The sequence below is a fragment of the Lipotes vexillifer genome, unplaced genomic scaffold (genome assembly GCF_000442215.2).
Source record: "Lipotes vexillifer unplaced genomic scaffold, Lipotes_vexillifer_v1.1 scaffold657, whole genome shotgun sequence".
Taxonomy (NCBI): Eukaryota; Metazoa; Chordata; class Mammalia; order Artiodactyla; family Lipotidae; genus Lipotes; species Lipotes vexillifer.
Window position 1 is genome coordinate 1,255,419 of NW_006774518.1, and position 22,996 is coordinate 1,278,414.

Sequence of the window (22,996 nt, forward strand, 5' to 3'; positions counted from 1 at the left end):
TGTGTGTGTGTGTGTGTGTGTGTGTGTGTGTGTGTGTGTGTGTGTGTATTACTCTTATAAAGAGAAGGAGTAATAAAGCAAATGGGGTAGAATGTTCAAAGTTAGTGAAGGGGTGAAAGACTCAGTACCTTCCTTATTTCTATTTCCTCTATTTTTTTTTTCATTTAATTTTTTTAAATAGGTGAAAATTCACATGGTTCAAAAAATAATAATTTAAAGTTACCCAGTGAAAAGTTTTCATTCCACTCAATTTCCCTAGCCATTTGGTCTCCTTACCCCTATTCTGAAATAAGTTGTCACTGTTACTAGTTTCTTGCATGTCCTTCTAGAGAGTTTTTAATCATATATGTATGTTTTTCATATTCAAATATATTTTCCCCTCTTTATCACTAAGATTGTGGAACCTTGCATTTTTTATTTCTTAACAGCTGTTTAATATTAAAACGTATGGATATATCATGCAATTAACTTCCCCTGCTGATGACATTTAAGTTGGCCCCGCTCTTTTACTGTAACAAATAGTGCTGTGGTAAATAACTGTATGTGTGAGTTTATCTGTAGCATAAATTCTTCTGTGTGGAATTACTAGGTCAAAGGTTTTATATATATAGTTGTTTATATATATTGTCAACTTGCCCTCTGTAAAGCTTGGGTCAGTTTACACTCCCACTGGCAATGTATGATATCAATGTTGTGAACATAGTGTTATATCAAGCTATTGGCAAATCTGATGGGTGAAAATTATACTCAATATTGTTTAAATTTGCTTTTCCCTTATTGTGAGGTGGAGCATCTTTTCTTGTGTTTAAGAACTATTGTATTTCCTTTCCTGGAAACCATCAGTTTTTTTCTTTGCCAAGTTTTCTATTGGGTTATTGGATTTTTCCTTAACAGTTTTTGGAGTGCTTTGTTTATTAGTCTGTCGTATATTCTAGTGCCATTTTATAGTCATGCAGGAACTCCAGGTTCTTATGTAATTTTTCATTTGAATAAGTTTATGTTGCCTAGTGAAGTTGCTGTTTGCTATTACAAGAAACTAGTTAACATTTATGATCCATTTTTAGTTTCAGATGTTGAGACTGGAAATGAGTATAGGAATTTAACTCTAAAGCAAGAAGTTTCTGAAGAAATGAAACCATATGGGAATATATCTAGCAAATTTGATAATGAAATGTCTCAGTCAGCTAGGTATGAAAAAACTTATGAACCTGAAGAAAAAATAGGAGAGCCTTCTGGATACTCCAGGGAAGATAAACAACATACATGTGATGAAAATGGAGTAAGTTTGCCTGAGAACTCAGACCTTTCTGAATACCAGAGAGTCTGTCCAGGAGAAAAGCCTTATGAAGGTGATGACTGTGGAAGAGCTTTTAGTCAACACTCATGCTTCGTAGAACATCAGAGGATCCATACTGGAGACAGGCCCTACAAATGTGAAGAATGTGGAAAAACTTTCCGTGGGAGAACTGTGCTTATTCGACACAAAATAATACACACGGGAGAGAAACCGTATAAATGTAATGAGTGTGGCAAAGCCTTTGGCCGGTGGTCAGCTCTTAATCAACATCAGAGACTTCACACAGGAGAGAAACACTACCACTGTAATGAATGTGGCAAAGCCTTTAGCCAGAAAGCAGGTCTCTTTCACCATCTCAAAATCCACACAAGAGACAAACCTTATCATTGTACTCAGTGTAATAAAAGTTTTAGTCGGCGTTCAATTCTTACCCAGCATCAAGGAGTCCATACTGGGGCAAAGCCCTATGAGTGCAGCGAGTGTGGAAAGGCCTTTGTTTATAACTCCTCCCTTGTTTCCCATCAGGAGATCCACCACAAAGAAAAATGCTATCAGTGTAAGGAATGTGGGAAGTCCTTCAGTCAGAGTGGCCTTATTCAGCATCAGAGAATCCATACTGGGGAGAAACCCTACAAATGTGATGTATGTGGAAAAGCCTTTATTCAGAGGACAAGTCTTACAGAACATCAGCGAATTCACACTGGAGAGAGACCCTATAAATGTGATAAGTGTGGAAAGGCTTTCACTCAAAGATCAGTCCTCACGGAACATCAGAGAATCCACACCGGAGAGAGGCCCTGCAAATGCGATGAGTGTGGGAATGCCTTCCGAGGAATCACCAGTCTCATTCAGCATCAGAGAATCCACACTGGGGAGAAAGCCTACCAATGTGACGAATGTGGCAAAGCCTTCAGACAGAGGTCAGATCTTAGTAAACACCGGAGAATCCATAATAGAGGTGGTCCCTATAAATGTAAAGAGTGTGGGGAGTCGTTTAGGCAGAACTCAGCTCTTACGCAACATCAGACTACCCACAAAAGCAGAAAAATCTGGTTCTGTGTGAAGACTGCAGGGAAGCTGTCTCACAGAGTGCAGGCTGGAGAGAAATACTAGCTTTGAGATGATTTAGGACAAAATGTTAGTCACTATTGCTATAAGGTAACTTCGGATATTTCATAAAAAATACACTCTGCTGCCCATTTCATTAGGTGCTGTGGAGAACAAGGAGCGTAACACCAGATTCCTTTTCTCAAAAGAGTTTACAACCTAGTTTGGGATATATAAGGTCCACTGTTTAGTCAAGACTATAGGACAATAGAATTGATGCTCAAAGTAGTGTAGGATTAAAGTGGCACTTGGCAAGCTATAAATTCTGAAGGACAGATCACTGTTACCTGAAGTGGTCAGGAAAGACTTTATTTAAGATAAAGGTTTGATGGGGTTATTTGGAAGGCAAAAGGGAGAAAACATTTAGGGTAGAACAAATGTAAGCAGAGTGCATGTAGTTTGGAAGCATCAATGACAAGACTAGCCAGCCTAAAGTAGAGTTCATTCAGACTGGGCAGTTGATGGCACTACGTTGGAAACATAGCTTGAGGACAGACTCTGGGAGGGTTAGAATGCCAATAATTTCACCTAATACTTTGACACTTAAAAGCACTTTTCTCATTGAATTCCTAAAATGTTTCTATAAATTAAAATTATTCTCCATTTTAAAAATGAGGATACTCTTGCTTATGGAGATGGTGACATAGCTACAATATCACACAAAGGAAAAGACCAGCAGCTTAAGTGCAGTTTTGTGACTTCAAGCCCTGTTCGTTACACTAGTGATTCCTCAACATCAGTGAACATCAGAATCACCTGTGGAGCTTGTTTAACATACCTGAGTCCCAGTCACAGATACTATGCTTCATTAGGTCTGAGATGGGGATTGAGAATCTTCATTTTTATAGCTCCACAGTCACCTGATGTACTCTAAATTTTGAGAAACATTGCGCTGAATCACTGCTACCTTCGTGGTTGCCAGTGAAGTGAGGAAGCGTGAACACAGGCCGCTGCAGAGTTTTAGCATGAGGAAAGCCCTTCAGGGGACATGAGCCACCAGGTCTTTACAATGAACAGGGAATTAGACCACCATCATGCCTAAAAACTAGGTCTTCGAGATGGCCTTTCTGTCCCTTCAAATTTAAATGTTTCAAAAAAGACCTGTATTCCAAGGCTCCCAAGGTTCTTCTGAGTGCAAGGCTTGTGTGTGTGTGTGTGTGTGTGTGTGTGTGTGTGTGTTTAGGGGCGGGGTGCTGGTGTTCTTCCCTGTTTTATACTTCCCTTTGTTCCCACCTCTGTAGTTACCATTGTGTTCTGAATCCCCTAATAATTTCTTGTGAGAACTGGCTTATAATTTTTTGGTTTGTATACCTTCTTGAGCACATAAAAGAGGCAAAGATTAGTGATTCTTTGCCTTGGGGCTTCAGAAAACAACAAATCAACCGAAAACTGGTTGACATTACCGTATATTACTGAGTAAACAATTCTGTTTTTGATGAGAACCTGTGATGATCATTGTAGTGGATAGCAGGCAAGCCACAAAGAAGTACACACAGCTCCTGGTCTGTTTATCTTTTTATTTACAGAAGTCATATTTGATCTCTACTGAGATGTCCTTTTATTTCTTTCCCTTTCTACGTTGCCGCAGCAAACTGCACAATTTCTAGGACTGCCTTCCCACCTCACCCCACACAACTTCAGTCCCCTCATCTCCCTTCACCTGTAGCTGGTCAGTGGGTTTGAAGTGGTAGGATAGTGACAAAAGAGGAAGGAGAGGAAAAAGAAGGGTAATCAACCATTCTTTAACTATTCCTAACTACCTTTCTGCCCAGCCCTGTCTTTATCCCGTCTCTCCACTCCTATAATATACTCTACCCCCATTTCTCTAGTGCCCTAGTCTCTTGCCCCTCTGTCCGTAATCCCTATATAGGGCATAGGAATATCACTGGGTTGGAACTAGTAGAGTCCCTAGTCCTATAGAAATATATATGTTCCTAGCTTTCTAAATTGTAATTGTGAACACATTTTCCCATGAAAATGATAATGGTGTTAGTGCTATAACTTAGGCATATTATGTGTCACATTGGCTTTTGGGATTAGATTTACGTTGACTGTGGGAAAACTTTTTGAGTTCACAACATAGGAAAGCAAATGAACGTTTAAAAAACAACTCATTCACAAGTTGAGGACTGCTCAGGCTTTTTCATAAGACCAACACTGGAGTTGTGCACCAAGCATTGAGGCAGCTAGGATTGGAAACCTAATTTTTTTTATGTCCGGGAAACGAACAAGGATCCTAGAACTGAGCCCTGAGAGCTCTGTAGCTGTAAGTATATGAAGCCTATTCCCTACCTAAGGTTTCCCTGTCTCAAATTTCTCATGTAAATTCGTCTCTTTGGAGGGGACTTGACTTAGTAACAAGAGCCTTCATGAGAACATCTCTTTACCAAACTGATGCTGTCCATACTTGTCATCTAATCTGATTTCACAAACATGTTTTCCAAACTGAAATTGCTCCTCATAATGTCAGAGCCTCTCTCTTTAATCTGACTGCTCGATGGAATGCAATCCTTATTTTAAACTTGCTGTCTACTCTCCATGCTGTTACTTACAGTCTCTCCAGTTCAGCCTCTGCTTAACATGTTCTCTCAGTGCACACAGGTTCCTCCATTTGCCTATAACTCTCTTAAGTAATATTATAAAGGAACCATAAACAAAGACCCAGAACAATAGAATATGCCTATTACATAGAAGAATACAGTTCATAACTTATTTAAAAATAAATGTGGGGGTTTTGTTCTGGTGGTTTCTTGTGCTTAAATACAGTTGTAGAACCAAAAAAAAGGGCAGAGTGGCATGGGGTTTCCAGGTGGGCATCAAAGGGGGTCAAACTAGTCCTAGAAAAGGAGAAGATATAAGGTTACTATCTGGAACTAAATTGGCCACGCAGCGAAGCGGAAGGCCCTGAGGGGCAAGTGGAGGACATGACTTGTTAGATACAGAATTGGGGAGTGCGGTGAACAGAAAATGCCTTGAGATGAAGTCAGGAGTACATCTTTATAAAAGATGTGGTTTGACAATGACAGTACCTAGGAAATCAGGGTCCCTTGAAGCAGTTCATCTATGTGGATTTTTAAATCATCAATAACAGGAGGCAGGATGGAAAGAAAAGAGTATGAAAGTGAAGCAAGTCCACAAGAGAAGTAATGGCAGCCAGTAATACAACAGCCAGGTAGAACAACTGGTATAAAACTCAAATGAATCATGAAGCAGCAGCTTAGAAATAACATTAAGGATGAGAATAAGATTGACTAGCCTCTGTTTTCTATTTGATTGAAGGTAAACAAAATATTGAGTGTTTAAGGCTAAAAGCACCTGGAGAGGTTGGGGGAGAATCAAATTTCTAAAGCAGTGAAAAGTAAAATGAGCTTAAACATGGGCTTTGGATGAAAAAGTAACCTGACAGTCACAAAAGGGTTCCAGAGAGTGTAATAGAAAGGGACTGTGAAGGGAAGAAAGATGGGCCCCTTTTGAAAAAAAACAAAAAACAAACAAAAAAACAAGGGTGCTGAGCAGGGCTCTGGGATTGAGAAATCTTGTGGGCATGGTGAGGATGGAGGTGGAGAGCAATCAGATAGAAGCACTTAGAAAAGCTCTGCACTCCTATACTCAGAACAGAAATAGCCTCTTTCGTTAATATCCAGTGATTGTAAAGTTGTTAACAGTCAAAGTCTTATTATTGGCAATCTTTAGGAGTAGAGGAAAGGATTTATTAACAGTATTATGTAATTGTTAACTGCTTACTAAGGGCCAGACATTAGTAAATGCTTTACTCACATTGTTTCATTTTTAGCTGGGGAAACAAATCAATAAAGCTGCTTGCTGTCACAAAGTTAGTATGTGGTGGGACCAAGATATGAACTAAGCAGTTCCAGAGCCCACTCTTCCTCTTTATTTCAGATGAACGAACTGCATGTTGCAGTGGTATTCAGTGCTTTGAGTTATTACCTGTAGAAAAATTTCAATTCCTATCAGTATTCTGGAAAATACTTAAGAAACTCTATAGAGTCCTGGGTCCAAACGCCAAAGGTAATAATATCCCCATCCTCTTGCATATTAAATCTTGGATGAAGTTTGGGCCAGCATAAATATCAGCCCTAATTCTTGTTGCCTGCACAATGAGGGTGTCTGCAGGAGACATTTCACTTTAAAGATGAGCTCTTTATAGGAAAGGATCACACTTCTAGCTTAGAACCATTATTCTCTGCATTATTCTGACAGAATAAGGGGTATCTGACTAATATAAAGATTAGAGAGATGTCCCCATTATGGATCTATCCAATAACTCACTATGGATATACCTTTGATGAGGGTTTTTTAAAGTTTTTATATTTGTAGCTAGTACCACTTCTTGGATTAAAAAAAACATAGATAAGTATATATTATATAAAATAGTTCTTTCAGATGCCCCTCCTGACTCCACAAGCACAGAATTTATTTGAGCAACAAGTGTTTGTTTAATATAGGGATAATCATTTTGATAACTTTAATTGAACTTTCTCAACTTTCAACCTTTCACACTGAAAATTTTACATTTTAAAGCCCCTCCAGCAGTTCATCATTTTATTAGAATTTCTTTGGGTCCGCTCTCCTTCCGATGTTTCTGGGTATAACTGGTAAGGAGTTCTTGCACCTTATTTCTTATACATAGAATTTTTATATCATATTTGTATATAAAAAGTAGGCATGGATATATTTTATATAAAATATGTTTTTAATTTTTACTTTATACATATACTTTTATATACATATAATTTGATTTTGACAAAGCCAACCACGATAAGTATTTTAAACTTCTCAGTTGCTTAGCTCCCTAGCCTACATTGTGAGATCATTATTGAGAGCCAGCCTTATCCCTTGATTTCTTGTAAACAGTTGATTCTCTTCCCACACTTATGAAAGACCTTTTCCAGGTCTGAAAACCCATCAGTCAAGGCTCCCAGAGTTTTCACCCATCACAGTTCAAGGTGATCTTTGGGGAATATATGTTTGCTTTACCAATCATCTTAAGCCCAAATGGCCTTGTCCTGGGTGTCCCGAGGATTCCTAAGAGGAGGCCACTTGTCACCTCTGATTTATGCAGATCATCATTATTCCTGTCTAAGCTTGATATGCGTATCTTACTTTTTGATCTAGCGCCTCAGCTCAGCCTATTTAAGTGAAATATTTAAGAGTAGGTATATCACCATTTCCTCCCTGATAAAGGAGGAGGAAATTTAGGAACTCTTTAGCTTGCTGTAGCCAAACTCTAGCTCAATGACTTTGAGCAAGCGACTTAATCTCATTTCCTCATAATGTAAAATATCTATAATAGTACCTACTTCTGCCTGGGGAGCTGCAGACCTAGGGAGGATAATTGTTATACGGATAAATGGGGGGTTTATATAAAGTGCTTAGAACAGTGGTTAGCACCTAAGTGCTTTATAGCCGTTTGCTATTGTTCTATTGCCGTGGGCTCTCTCAATGAGCTCTCAAATGCGTTGCCTCTAGATGCTCCAGCCCCAGGCCAGAAATTACCTGTAACTACGCTGCATTTTTCCCAGGACTGCTGCGTTGTTGCCGCTGGGATTAAAGCTCCCGCTCAGGTCTACTTTTACTTTCTTACCTTGGGAACTAATGAACAGTGGCTGGCAGGAGATAAACATCGCCTAAACTGGCAAGGAAAGATTTTCCTATCTTTTGTCTCCACCCCTGTTAAAGATAATTAGCAGCTAAGGAGTTTCCCTTTTTGTCTGAGTTGCACTTCTGAAGTTCTGCGTGGGGGGGGTGGGGGTGGGGAGAGGCGGACCCTGGGCGGAGTCTGCCGTGCCCCAGCCTCAGAGCGTAGGCCCTTGGAGTTACCTGACCTAGCTGCCCGAGCCTGCGCTACTCAGCAGGGGCGGGGATGCTGCCAGGCAACCACAGAGAGGAGAGAACCTCCAGATTCCTAGAGGAGACCTAAGGTGAGGCATTGTTGACAGCCGCAGGCCTAGAACTGCGAGCTCTTTTGGCTTTTGGGTCGTAAGTGGTGGTGATAGAGGGTTCGTGGACTCCGGCTTCGACTCAGTGTGTAATTCGGCCCTTTAGGCACTCCGGTGAAGTTCAGTCGGACGAATTGAGTTGCAGGCGAAAGTTAAAGATGGCTTCCAAGTCCTGAGTTGTCTTAGGTTATTGGGGCTGTTGAGAAAAAGAGGAAGGTCTGGAATCCCAATTTGGTAAAAGGAAACTTGGGTTCTTTTGAGATGATCCCACTCATGACTCCCTAGAATAAGTCGCAACACAAGGAACGACATAGAATCCACTTGTTTGACTTTTAGCAAATTACTTAATCCCTCTGTGCTTCAGTATCATTGATCTGTCAGTGGAATGATAAAATCTGCTTAGATGAGTAAATTCACAGTCAATTTTCAATAAATATTAGCCATTATTTTCTGATCTCTAATGTTCTTTACCATTTGGGATTCTTAGAAGGGGAGAACCAAAGGGAGGAGGGTCATGGTCTTTCTCTCAAGCTTTATTAACTTAAACTAGGAAGTAAGAGATTATAGCAGATAGTGTTTACTAATAATTTGCAGTCACTCCCACTCTGTCTTCTAATTTTTTTAGCTTTCTGACAGAGTTCCTTTTTTATTTCAGTGTGTTGTCAGGTAAGTGAGTTCTTGGGTAAGAGCTAAATAAAATTTAGAGTTTCTGTTAACAGTGTTGTTCTATGCCTCAGGAAGAAGACTAGCTACAAGGATATACTTCTGAAAAATCAGTGTGAACCCCAAGCTGGAGTGAATCTTCTCCTGAGCTCGCTTATTCCAGAATGGCACTCTTCTTGCAGGAAAGATCTCTAATAGTGACTGATGGTAGAGGGAGAGGGCTGTGCCTGGTACCAAGAATCAGACTGGCAAAACAAAATCTTTCTTCCAACTTTAAGTTGTTGCTACCAGGAAATAGATATTTGGACCTCACAGGGCTGTCAGAAGACTCAGGGAGCTCTGCCCACAGATGCTGAGACCAGAAAAATACAGACCAAGGAGCAGACGCTGAAGCAGGTCCTGACCTCTGCCTGTAGAGCTGCAGACCTAAGGAGGATAATATCATTCAGAACGTAGAGAAGAGGCATCAGTTATGCTAGAGAGGTTGAAGAGACAGCTTGAAGGACAAGCCATCAGGTGGGAAGGGTTGGGAGGATCATTTATGGCTTGACTAGTGAAAGGCTTCAGGAATAGAACAGAAAGCAGCAAAACAACTTTAGGATCCACCAGATGTCTCTGGAGCCATAACCCAGTATCTCCCTCATGGACTTTAATTCCGCTGGGTATTCATGTACACCTCTGAAACCTTCTCTGCCTATATTGGGTTTTTTTGTTATTTGGGTGTTTTTACTGAAGGACAGCTTCAAATTCAATTTTCCAAGACCATCTTCATCCCATTGCTTTTAGGGCCCAGATAGAACAAGGATAGAACAAGGTATGCTTATGGCAAGATAGTACCCTGGAATCAAAAGGTGTCAGGTCCAGTCTATTAAGACCCTATCTTAGTTAAACTCTCACGTTATTGCCTTATGAAATGGAAAGCAGATGAGAAAGAATGTCTGCAGAGAAAGAAGACATCCTTCAAAAGAAGGTTTTTAGAACTCTTGTTAGTGTCCTTTCCCTGGAAACATTGCCCCTACCGGTCTCTTTGCCCAATTCTTTAGGTAGAAACTCTGGGTAATATTTGGGAGGTGTCTGTGTTTTGTTTTGTTATTTTGACTTATTCAACTCCTTTAGCTTCAAAATGTTTTTCTTCTTATCTTTTCATCCTGCATATTAACTGAAAAAATTATTTTCCCCACTGTTATTTTTCCAGTTTACTGATTTCCCCACATCAAAATAGTATGCATTTTGAAACTGATTTGCCTGTTGTTTCAAGTTAACTTTTATTATATGCCATTGTTTGTTGATCCATTTAACAGACATTTATGGACCATTTTGTTTGTCTATACTAGTGGCCTAGGTACATTCATTTGGTGTAAATGGTACTTTTAACTACCTTTTAGCAAATTAAAATTTCTCTTGGTTTCATGATATTCCCTTTTTTTCACCTCCAGATTCAAACTGATCTCCTCTTAACTTTTTTGATTATACCTTTCTGATTCTTTGTCACATTTTGTGAGAAAATTCTGTATGCTCTTCCAGTCTCTTTCTGACGGTCCAGCTGTCTCTTCTCAAACTGGAACGTCACATGCCTTCTTGCGTGCTTTTCAAAATTGAATTGGTAGTTTAGGGATGCTGAAAAGGCATGCACTTTAGATAAAACTGGGTTTTATTTTTATCGCTGTTTCTCCTCATAAGTCTCATGATCTCAGCAGAAGAGACAACTGACATTTGAATCGTCTGTGCATTTTTTTTAGATGGTGTTACTGAGAATGAAAATAAGGACTTGTCTCCAACACAAAAAAATTCTGAAGATGTTAAATCATGTGGGGGGAATCTGTAGAATTACAGCATCAATGCAGTAAGTTAGTAAAAGCTTTAGTTACTGATGAGTCATTATTCAGCATTAGGAAGTACATACCAAAGAGAATGTCTCTGAGAGCAACACTTTTGGAAGAGCTTTTGTTTACAGTGGGTCCCTCCTTTCCCACTAGTAAATCCATCACAGGGGAAAATGCTTTCAGTATAAGGAATGTGGGAAAGTTGTATTTGACATCAGCCAAAGCAGCCTTATTTGATATCAGAAAATCCACACGAGCAAGAGACTGCATAAAATGTGATGGCTGTAAGGATGCCTTTATTCAGCGTGGAAACCTTATAGAACCATATGTGAAAGGAGTAGGAAGGAAGGCCTTCACCCAGAAGTCAGGACTGACTGCACTAGAGAATCCACATAGGAGATAGATCTTACAAACGTGATGAACGTGGAAATGTTTTCCACGGGATCACCAGCATTATTCGGCATTGGAGAAATCACAGTAAAGAAAAACTGACAGTGTGATGAGTATGGAAAAGTCTTCAGATAGAGGTTGGACCTTAGTAAACAGCAGTGAGTCCATATTAGGGAGGCTCTTTTAAATGAGAATATTGTGGGAAGTTGTATGGACAGACATCAAGCCTCAACAATAGTCTCCATGATATTGGAAAATTAATATAATTAATATAAATGGGCAAGATGTATGGGGAATGGATATCTTAAATTTCCCATTGTAGCCACTAAAAACATTCAATGAACATCTCAAGTCAAGAAAAGGAAAAGTCAGAAGTTCTTTTCGCTTCTCAAAGGAGTCTAAACATAAGCAACCAGGACTTTTGAAATTAAGTTGTTTACCTGCATCCCTGGACTTGTGACACTATCTCTGAGATGATTATCTGTTTATTGGGGACATGTTATTTTCCCATGCCCACTCTAATCTCATATCTTAAATTCATTCAAGTGTAAACAATATTGTTTACTGTTTATTGTAACTATATATATATATATATACATATACACATATATATATATTATTTTTATGGGCTAAATAGGCTTGTGTGAGTACATCAGGGCACAAAAATGACATTATTAAAGTTTCAGTAAACATAATGAAAGGGACCACATCACTGAATTGTTGGACGTTGGCTGCTTTCCTAAATTTGACACTGCCTCTGTGTTCTCCCAACAGAAGGCCATATAGGTGTCATTCACAGAGTATATATTTCCCAGATTTGTTTTTTGTTTTTTTGTTTTGTTTTGTTTTTAAAGATAGAAAAAGAGGGCTTCCCTGGTGGCACAGTGGTTAAGAATCCACCTGCCAATGCAGGGGACATGGGTTTGAGCCCTGGTCCGGGAAGATCCCACATGCTGCGGAGCAGCTAAGCCCGTGCACCACAACTACTGAGCCTGTGCTCTAGAGCCCGTGTGCTACAACTACTGAAGCCCGTGTGCCTAGAGCCCGTGCTCCGCAACAAGAGAAGCCATCGCAATGAGAAGACCGTGCACTGCAACGAAGAGTAGCCTCCGCTCACTGCAACTAGAGAAAGCCCGTGCACAGCAACAAAAGACCCAACACAGCCAAGATAAATAAATAATAAAATAAATTTATTTTAAAAAAGATATTTCACATATAGCTTATTGACATAATAATAGAGGTATTTTCCCTTATAGATAACACATAATATCCTGAAGGCTAATACTTTAAGTAATTTATTATTCTTTTCAGTTCTAAAACCTACAGGCCAAAAGAGGAAAGAATCTTTTAGAAGCTCTTCTTCAGCAAATTGGCAATGTAGCCCAATCTCTATGAAAATGAGGCTTATGGATTTTATAGTAGGTCACTAAATATAGGAACCACAGATTTCAAAACTTTGCAATGATTATTTCACAATTAGTAGTTTATATCGGCTGTATATGCCTAAATTTTCTGAATAGGTATTACGGTCACTATTTTAAAAGATGGATTGTGTTCTATAAAAGGATTTTTCAGCATCCATAGAAACTACATTATTTTTTTCCCTTAATTTTATTATTGTATTACATGAAAGGCTTTCCTGACATTGAGCCAATCTTGCATTCCTGGAATAAATTTCACTTAGGCATGGTGTTTTCTTAATGTGTTTATGGGTTCTACTTGCTAATATTTTATTTAGTACATTTTTATTCAATATATAAAACTGGTCTGTAATTTTCTGTATTTTTTAGGTTCAGGTTTTGATTTTACTTGCATCATAAAAATGGCTAAGTTTTTATTTTTTAATGTTCTAAACAATTTATAAAGCATTGAAATTATCTGGTTTTTGAAAGTTGAATTCTGACGTGAAACCATCTGGGGTGGGTACGTTTTTGTGGGATAGTTCCATGGTAACTTTTTTCTATTCTACAAAAATGGTCTATTTAGGCTATTTATAATGGGGGTCAATTTTGATAATCTGTTATTTGTTTAGAAAACTCTCCATTTTGTGTAGACTTTCAAGTTATTTGCCTAAAATCTGCAGTATAATCTGTTATGACTTTTTAAACAGTTTTATTGAGGGAAATTGATACACAGTAAACTGCACAAGTATATGATTGAACATGACAGGTTTTTTTTTTTGGTTAATGTAACATTGGTTTATAACATTGTATGTTTCATGATTACAACATTATATTTCTACTTCTGAATACCCTACAGCATGCTCACCACCAAAAATTTAGTTTCCATCCATCACCATATTGTTGATCCCCTTTACCCATTTCACCCTCTTGTCAGCCCCTTCCCCTCTGGTAACCACTATTCTGTTCTCCATATTTACATGTTTGATTTTGTTTGGTTTGGTTTGTTCATTTATTTTGTGTTTTGGGGGTTTCTTCGTTTTTTATATTTCACAGATGAGTGAAATCATATATTTGTCTTTTTCCATCTGGCTTATTTCACTTAGCATATTACAAATGACAAGATTTCATCTTTTTCAATAGCTGAGTTGTAGTCTATCATGTAGATATATACCACATCTTCCTTATCCATTCATCTGTTGAGCTCTTAGGTTGTTTCCATATCTTGACTACTGTAAATAAATGCTACAATGAACGTAGGGGTGCATATATCTTTTCAAATTAGTGTTTTCATATTCTTTGGGTAAATAACCAGAAGTGGGATAGCTGGATCATATGGTGGTTCTGTTAATATTTTGAGGAGTCTTCATACTGTCTTCCATAGGGGCTGCACCAATTTACATTCCCACCGACAAAGCACAAGGGCTCCCTTTTCTCCATGTCCTTGCCAACACTTGTTTTTTCTTGTCTTTTTAATAATAGCCATCCTGGGGCTTCCCTAGTGGTGCAGTGGTTAAGAATCTGCCTGCCAATGCACGGGACATGGGTTCGAGCCCTGGTCCGGGAAGATCCCATGTGCCACAACTACTGAGCCTGCATTCTAGATCCTGCATGCCACAACTACTGGAGCCCGTGCTCTGCAACAAGAGAAGCACCGCAATGAGAAGTCTGCACGCCACAGCGAAGAGTAGCCCCTGCTCGACGCAACTAAAGAAAGCCCGTGTGCAGCAATGAAGACCTAATGCAGCCAAAAATAGATAAATAAGTTTATTTTAAAAATAATAATGATAGCCATCCTAACAGGTATGAGGTGATAGCTCACTGTGGTTTTGATTTGCATTTCCCTAATAATTAGTGATGTTGAGCATCTTTTCATGTACCTATTGGCCATTTATATTATGTTTTCTTTGGAAAAATGGCTACACAGCTCCTCTGCCCATTTTTTAATCAGTCAAAGGTACGACAGTTGAATGTCAGGCCAATAGGGGTAAAGCAGTACCTTATTTAACAAATACAAATTACCTGTCCCTAGATGCTATGGATGTAAAAGTCCGGTAATGTCAGCAACCAACCATATATGAAGTGTCAGAATTTTACAAATAAAAGGAATTGAGTCCATGGCCATACTGGACATTGCCAGATAGGGGGTACAGAGTGTCTCCTTCAGCAAGGAAAGGGAAGTCCAGCTTAGAGAAGAGGTCCATTCAGTCTGTGTGGCCTAGGGTCCTTCAAACTTCTCAAGAGCAACGGAGTTTGGAGGCCTTCCTACAATCCTACAATGGACCCAGAAGTGCATCCAGAAGGAGGGAAGTGCCAGTTTGCTGGCAAAGAGAGTCTTCTAGAGCTACAGGAAAGAAAGGATCACTAAATTAAAAAAAAAAAAAGTATATCATAGCATACATAGGAAATAACCATATGGCTAGCAGTGGCAGAAAATGCTGTTTATGTAATTGAAATCATACAGAGTATATTCTCTGACCACAATGAAACCAAACTAAACAGAAAAATCTCCAAATATTTGGAAACTAAGGAAAGCATTTCTATATAATGCCCAGGTTAAGGAGGAAGTCTCAAAGGAATTTTTTTTTAATACATAGATTGAAGGAAAATAAATACAACTATCACAGTATGTGAGACACAGCTAAAGAAATGCTGACGGGGAAAATTATAGCACTAAATGCTTATATTAGAAAAGTGGAATAGTCTGAAATCAATAATTGAAGTTCCTGCCTCAAGAAACTAAAGATCAGGAGCAAAATAAACCCAAGACATCAGAAAGAAGAAAATAATAAAGATAATAGCAGAAATCAATGAGATTGAATATAGGAAAACAATAGAAAAAAGTTAATGAAACAAAGCTGTTTCTTCAAAAATTTTTCCAATAAAACATAAACCTTTAGTAAAACCGACAAGATAAAAAGAAAAGATACAAATCACTAGTAACAGGAATGAATTGGGGATATTACTACAGATCCTGCATTTATTAAAAGCTTTGTAAGTGCAGACAATGAACAATTTTGCACTTATAATCATAACTTTGATTACTTAGAAGAAATGGACCAATTCTTCAAAAAGTGCAAGCAACCAAAATCCAACCGAGATGAAATAGATAATCTGAATAGTCCTTTAGCCATTAAAGAAATTGAATTCATAATTTAAAAGTTCCCAGATCTTCAGGTCTAGAGGGCTTCACTGGAGAATTCTACCAAACATTAGAGGCAGGATTATCAACAATTTTACACAATTTCTTCCAGAAAATAGATGGGTTATATTTTCCAACTCTTTTTCTTAACATCTTTATTGGAGTATAATTGCTTTACAATAGTGTGTTAGTTTCTGCTTTATAACAAAGTGAATGAGCTATACATATACATATATCCCCATATCTCCTCCCTCTTGCATCTCCCTCCCACCCCACCCCCAGGTCCCACCCCTCTAGGTGGTCACAAACCACCTATCTGATCTCCCTGTGCTATGCGGCTGTTTCCCACTAGCTAGCTATTTTACATTTGGTAGTATATATAAGTCCATGCCACTCTTCCAACTCTTTTCATGTTGCTAAGATTACTCTGATAGGCAAAAAACAAAAAGAAAAACAACTCAGCCTAAACCACACACCTTATACAAAAATCAGCTGAAAACAGATCATGGGGCTAAAACAAGGCATAACTTAAAACTTCAAAGAAAACAAGAGGAAATCATCAGGACCTAGAGTTAGGCAAAGATTCTGAGAACTGACATCAAAAGCATGATTCATTAAAGGAAAAATTAATAATTTTGTCTTCATCAAAATTTAAAACTTTTGATCTGTGACAGACTCTATTAAGAGGATTAAAAGACAAGCTACAGACGGGGGAAATATTTTTATACCATATATCTGACAGAGGACTTGTATCTAGAATATAAAAAGAACTCACCTAATCGCAACAGTTAAACAACAAACAATTCAATTAGCTATGGGCAAAACTCATGAACAGACATTTTACTGAAGAGTACCCAACAATGGAGGCACTGTGTCATTCACCATTTCATGCCCCCATATCACCTCCCAGTCACTCTCACTCCCAAGTTTACTTTAACTTTTTTCTCTTCATTGTAGATTTTCTTAAATTCCATCAGTTGAATTTAGATACTTTTTTTTTTTAAAACAAAAATGTGGAGAAAGAAGTGTAATACAGACACTTCAAGGGTTACAGCACCAACTACCAGGAGAGTATTGTCTGTCTGCTTGACTGGGAGCTCAGGGAGTAATGTGGAGTCCATCCTGCAGAGGTGGCTAGAGCATTGGGGACACTTTTTTCCTTAAAGTAACTGAGGTTGGGAAGAGATCAGGAGGCACAGAGGATCAGCTCCACACCAGTAAGCGTAGATTTGCACTGACTTTCGTTTTTAAGTGGCAGTCTACTCAGCCTCAAGAAACAAACTTTTAATAACTAAGGCATTAGGCATCTGGATTCAATCCTACCTTCAGGGACTTAACTCCTAAACATTCATCAGCAGGTAGCATATGCTATTGAGTCTCAGAGACTTTTTATATCCTGTATCTCAGCCAGTGTGGTATAGTTACAACAGAAAAACTGTTATTTCTGGAAATAGGTATGTGAACACTTTGGTCTCAAGCAGTAGGTGCCGGGGGGATTTTATGTTGCAGTGAAAGAGCACGTAGAATCAACCAATCTTCAGAATCATTCATTCATCAGGAACTCTGCTAGGTGCTGAGGATACAGTAGTAAGCCAATCATTATCTCTTGTCACTCAGCCTCATACCATCCCTTCTTTATCCCGATCTGTAAGCAGGGTAAGGAGGCTACAAACATTATTTCCTAGGCTCCTCCTACTGTCACTTGTAAGAACTAGAGATCAACAGTGGGGGAGCATGGTTAAGAATTGTAATACTTAGCTACTACCTGAAACTACAGTATTGTGATGGTTAATTTTGTGTTAACTTGACTGAGCCACAGGATACCCAGATTTTTTTTTTCATTGAAAAATATCACAACTTTTACTGTAATGTTTTTAAACGTTTTTATTGGAGTATAATTGCTTTACAATGTTGTGTTAGTTTCTGCTTTATAACAAAGTGAATCAGCCATGCATATACATATGTTCCCATATCTCTTCCCTCTTGCATCTCCCCCCTCCCACCCTCACTATCCCACCCCTCTAGGTGGCCACAAAGCACCAAGCTGATCTCCCTGTGCTATGCAGCTGCTTCCCACTAGCTATATATTTTACATTTGGTAGTGTATATATGTCCATGCCACTCTCTCACTTCATCCCAGCTCAAGTCCATTCTCTAGTAGGTATGCATCTTTATTCCCATCTTGCCCCTAGGTTCTTCATGACCATTTTTTAAAAATTCCATATATATGTGTTAGCATACAGTATTTGTTTTTCTCTTTCTGACTTACTTCACTCTGTATGACAGTCTCTAGGTCCATCCACCTCACTACAAATAACTCAGTTTCATTCCTTTTTATGGCTGAGTAATATTCCATTGTATATATGTGCCACATCTTCTTTATCCATTCATCCGTTGATGGACATTTCGGTTGCTTCCATTTCCTGGCTATTGTAAATAGAGCTGCAATGAACATTGTGGTACATGACTCTTTTTGAATTATGGTTTTCTCAGGGTATATGCCCAGTAGTGGGATTGCTGGGTCATATGGTAGTTCTATTTGTAGTTTCTTAAGGAACCTCCATACTGTTCTCCATAGTGGCTATATCAATTTACATTCCCACCAACAGTGTATGAGGGTTCCTTTTTCTCCACGCCCTCTCTAGCATTTATTGTTTGTAGAAATTTTGATGATGGCCATTCTGACCGGTGTGAGATGATATCTCATTGTAGTTTTAATTTGCATTTCTCTAATGATTAATGATGTTGAGCATTCTTTCATGTGTTTGTTGGCAATCTGTATATCTTCTTTGGAGAAATGTCTATTTAGGTCTTCTGCCCATTTTTGGATTGGGTTTTTGTTTTTTTGATATTGAGCTGCATGAGCTGCTTGTAAATTTTGGAGATTAATCCTTTGTCAATTGCTTCATTTGCAAATATTTTCTCCCATTCTGAGGGTTGTCTTTTGGTCTTGTTTATGGTTTCCTTTAGTGTGCAAAAGCTTTTAAGTTTCTTTAGGTCCCATTTGTTTATTTTTGTTTTTATTTCCATTTCTCTAGGAGGTGGATACCCAGATATTTGGTCAAACATTTTTCTGGGTGTGTCTGTGAAGGTGTTTGGGGATGAGATTAACATTTGAATTGGTCAACTTAGTAAAGCAGATCACTCTGCCTAATGTGGATGGTCCTCATCCAATCAGGTGAAGACCTGAATAGAACAAGAAAGGCTGATCCTCTCTGGAGTAAGAGGGAACTCCTCCTGCCTAACTTCATTAAACTGCCTTCAGACTTGTCTTTTCCTGCTCTCAGACTTGACCTGAAACATTGGTTCTCAAGCCTACTGGCTTTTGGACTGGTGCTACGCCATCAGCTTCCCTGGGTCTCCAGCTTGCCAAGTGCAGATCTTGGGACTTCTCAACCTCCATAATCATGTGAGTCAATTTCTTATAATAAATCTCTTTACATGTACATCCTATAGGTTCTGTTTGTCTGAAGGACCCAGACTAATATGAGTATGTTCAGGAAGTTCAGAAATCATACAGTAGATTTTTATTGGTTTAAGGATTTGCTTAAACAAAATAAATAACTATATTGTTTACTACTGTAATACAAATAATTTACATTATGATTTGTTAGATTTGTGTCCCCTGAAAACTATGAAGTATGAAGGCTTGGAAACTGGCATAAAAACAGGGACTTAGATCTGCAAAGGATTTTGGATAAGCAAGAGAGAATATATCACAATGGTGAAACCATTAATTGTGAAAAGTGGCCAGAAAACCTTGCTATAGGAATTCCTGAGTCTTAGAATGATATTGTAAATTTTGTAAATGATATTGTAAATAGTCTTAGAATGATATTGTAAATAGGGAAGAGATTGCTGGTGCCAGAAGCCAAGTGAGAATTGTGAGTAGATGCAAAAGCAAAAGCATATTTCTGTAATAAAGAGAAGTGATACACTAACAAATAAAGTTTGCAGGAAAGTAATCATCCTGAAATACTTTTTTAAAAGCAATTCCATTTGAAATATACATAATAAATACTTCTTGCATAATGCTGACTAAAAAAACTTTTGTCACTTGAATTCGTAAGACTGTAATTTTGACTATCAGGAAGAAAAAAAAGATGGTTTACAAAGCGTGTTTAAAGAAAAGTAGATAGCCTGAGGAGTTAACTTAATGCTTAAAGTTCTCATCATGAATAATGGAGGAAGAGGTACCACACAGCTTGCTTGGGATTCAGTATATAAGAAGACCAAGATGGTCAACACTAAAAATGGAGTTTTGAAACGATAAGTGATACTTGTAAATATCTGATGTGAATCCACTGACCCAGAGAAAGTTTGAACTTAGTAAGTATAAGTCTTGCTATAGTCTATGATATAGTTGGGGGGAGGGAGAAAGTTTGTGGGCAAGATAGTGCCAGGAGCTTTAGAGAGCACTTGGTCAGGCCCAAGAGAACTAAAAGGTGAGAACCATGATGCTGAGCTTTAGAGAATCTATTATTTTATCCTGACGTGATAACTGATTTTCATACTGCCTGCATAGGAACAATTTTCTCCTTCAAAAGTAGCAAAATTAGTGTCAGGAAAACATTAATAAAAGAATGCAATTCGATGGTTGATATATATTCACATTGATTTAATGATAAAGAAGCTATTTCAGGCATTCATATTAGAATTCCTAGGCTGGTAAAGAAATTTGGATTCCGTGTGTCGCAGTAACCCTACTGTAACCCTACTCTGCCCATCCTGTGTGCTTGACAAGACATTGCACTACCACTAACTCAGAACCTAGTACCTCAAAATTAGGCACAAGCACAAATGGTTTTGGTGACAAATTTTTCAGAAATCTAGATGACATCAGATTTTCAGAGCTATGAAGGTAATCTCACTGGTACAGTGTATGTGTGTGTGTGTGTGGCGGATGGGTGTATAATATTTCATGAATCTGACAAACCATGGAGGTTTCATTATAAGCAAGATGAATAGTCAGCACAGCAGCCCCCAAATCACAGCCTTCTATTCATCATAAACTGCTGGCTGAGGGTAATTAATTAGCCAGTCTGGGAGCCCTTTTAAGTTCAGTAGGTCAGAACAAACCATTTCAGGGCCGACCTCTTCCAGACAACTCTCCCATAGCCTCCTATCAAACAAAAAACATTTTTCAGTCACCCAGAATGTAGAAGATAATTCACCTCATCCAGTCTCTATTTTCTAACAAACACCTGATGATGTCTGGGAGCAAATAAAGCCCAGCTCACAATTTTCTCGTCAGAAAGGGCTCCAGGGTGGCTTCAGTTCAACAAGGAGTGAGCACCAACTCTAGCATATAAGACATGGGTCGTGGAAATAGAATTTTTTTCCCAACGTGGCTTCTCTGATGTTGAATAAGGTATGAAGTTCGGGTGAAGCCTTTTCCACATGTATCACACTGATAGGGTTTCTCTCCAGTGTGGATTTTTTGGTGCTCAATAAAGCTTCTATTCCTAGTGAAACTTCTCTCACACTCATTACATTTATAAGACACGGAAGCCTCAACATTTTCCCACTGGCTTTCCATCCTCCCCTGACTCTCCCAGGTCTCTCCACGGTCAGGATTCTGAACGTTTTTATCGCCGTGGATCCACTGATGTCTCAGGAGATGTGAATTGCGCCTAAAGGCTTTGCCGCACACATTGCACTGGTATGGCTTCTCCCCAGTGTGGATCTTGCGATGTTCAAGGAGGCTGCAGCTCTGGCTAAAGGTTTTCCCACAGTCATCACACTCGTAGGGCTTCTCCCCGGTGTGAGTTCTCTGGTGTTTGATAAGGTTTGAACTGTGACTGAAGACCTTGCCACATTCCTCACACTCATATGGTTTCTCCCCAGTGTGGACTCTCTGATGAATGACGAGGGCAGAGCTCCCAATGAAGGTCTTGCCACACTCCTCACATTCATAGGGTTTCTCCCCAGTGTGGATTCTCCTGTGCTTCGTCAGGCCTGAACTCTGAGCAAAAGTCTTCCCACATTCATGGCAATAGTGCCGCCTCCTCCCAGAGGCATTTTCCTGCTTTCTTTGTAACCTGCCCTCCTGTGCACCAACTTCCGCACATGTAGAAATCTGGGCAGTGTCTTCACCAGGTGGCATGGCATCTTCCCAGGCTCCTGTTCTGGATGGTCCTCATCTGGAGGCAGGTCCCTGATCTTAGTCCGTATCTCACCACCTGAAATAACAAATGACCAGCAACTGTCAATTATGTCCTGCCACAGAAAAGCTTTGTGATGAGTCCCAGGGAGGCAAGAATTATAGAGGTCTATACATGGCAAGGATGAGGAGTTAAGTACAAGAATAAGGATGGAAATAAGAGGGAGAACAGAGTACTGGGGAGGAAGGAGACAAGGATGGGAATGGGTTCATTGGAAGAACGATACAAACTGGCAAGGTGGTGAGGACTGTGCTAGGGGTACATGCAGTGGCTCTAAGTTCTAAGGACAGTAAGGCAGGCTCGTGCACCTAGGATTAAATACTAAAAGGGTTGCACAGAAGGCAACAGTAAGCAAGGCAAGTGAAAGAACCTCTGAAGCATTTAGTAAGAAAACAGGGGAAGTGGGGACTCAGAAATTGATCACCAAACAATGACAAGGCAGCCATCTCTCCTATTATTCCAGGTAGTGGCAGGATCCCCAAACAAAACTGGCTTCAACCTTCAACACTAGGAGATCTGAGTTGGAGTGCCACCCCTGCAATCTTGTGCACCTCTGCACCACATGCTTATCTCTAAGGCCAGGCTCTGCAGTCAATCTCTGGGTCCCTTCTAGCTCTCACTCTATGGTCCCATGGCCCACTTCCTGAAGATACCCCCTCAGCTCTCCTCTACCATCAGGGCTAGCAACAGGAAGGGAAGGGGAAGAAATAAGCAGTTACTGAGCATCTACTATGAGCTGGACCTGTACTAGAGGTTGTAAGTGCTTCATCCCACTTAACCTTACTACAGGGAAGAGGAGAAGGCAAGATCAGAAGTGTTAAGGAACTGGTCAGTAGCAGTTTAGAAATGGTGATTCTGATCCAAACGTAAGGGGGTTCGATGGCTTCTAACAGCCTGGTAGGTTCTAATTCACAAAGGCAGTCAAGAAACCTTATGAGAAATCAGTGCCCATCAGTCTTACCCAAGGAGGTCAGGCTGCCACAGTTCTCTTGCTTTTCACCTCTGTAGAAGTTCACCTGAGCTGAATCCAGCTGTGTCCATTCAGGGGAA

General features: G+C 39.3%; 2 protein-coding genes across 2 annotated transcripts in view; one reads left to right on the forward strand and one right to left on the reverse strand.

Moving 5' to 3' along the window:
* The window catches only part of ZSCAN12 (zinc finger and SCAN domain containing 12), a 14,095-nt gene extending 4,873 nt beyond the window's left edge, over nucleotides 1–9,222 (forward strand). The window contains exons 3-4 of the mRNA XM_007449237.1: nucleotides 1,065–2,217; nucleotides 9,102–9,222. Coding sequence (XP_007449299.1) covers nucleotides 1,065–2,217; nucleotides 9,102–9,222 — 1,274 coding nt within the window. The remainder of the gene's footprint in view (nucleotides 1–1,064; nucleotides 2,218–9,101) is intronic.
* Nucleotides 9,223–21,060: 11,838 nt separating this feature from the next.
* Nucleotides 21,061–21,888, reverse strand: LOC103078055 (zinc finger protein with KRAB and SCAN domains 4-like). Its single transcript, XM_007449262.1, has 2 exons — nucleotides 21,389–21,888; nucleotides 21,061–21,238 (listed from the first exon to the last, which is right to left on the reverse strand). The coding sequence occupies exons 1-2, from the start codon at nucleotides 21,886–21,888 to the stop codon at nucleotides 21,061–21,063; spliced, it is 678 nt and encodes a 225-aa protein (XP_007449324.1).
* Between the last annotated feature and the right edge of the window lie 1,108 nt (nucleotides 21,889–22,996).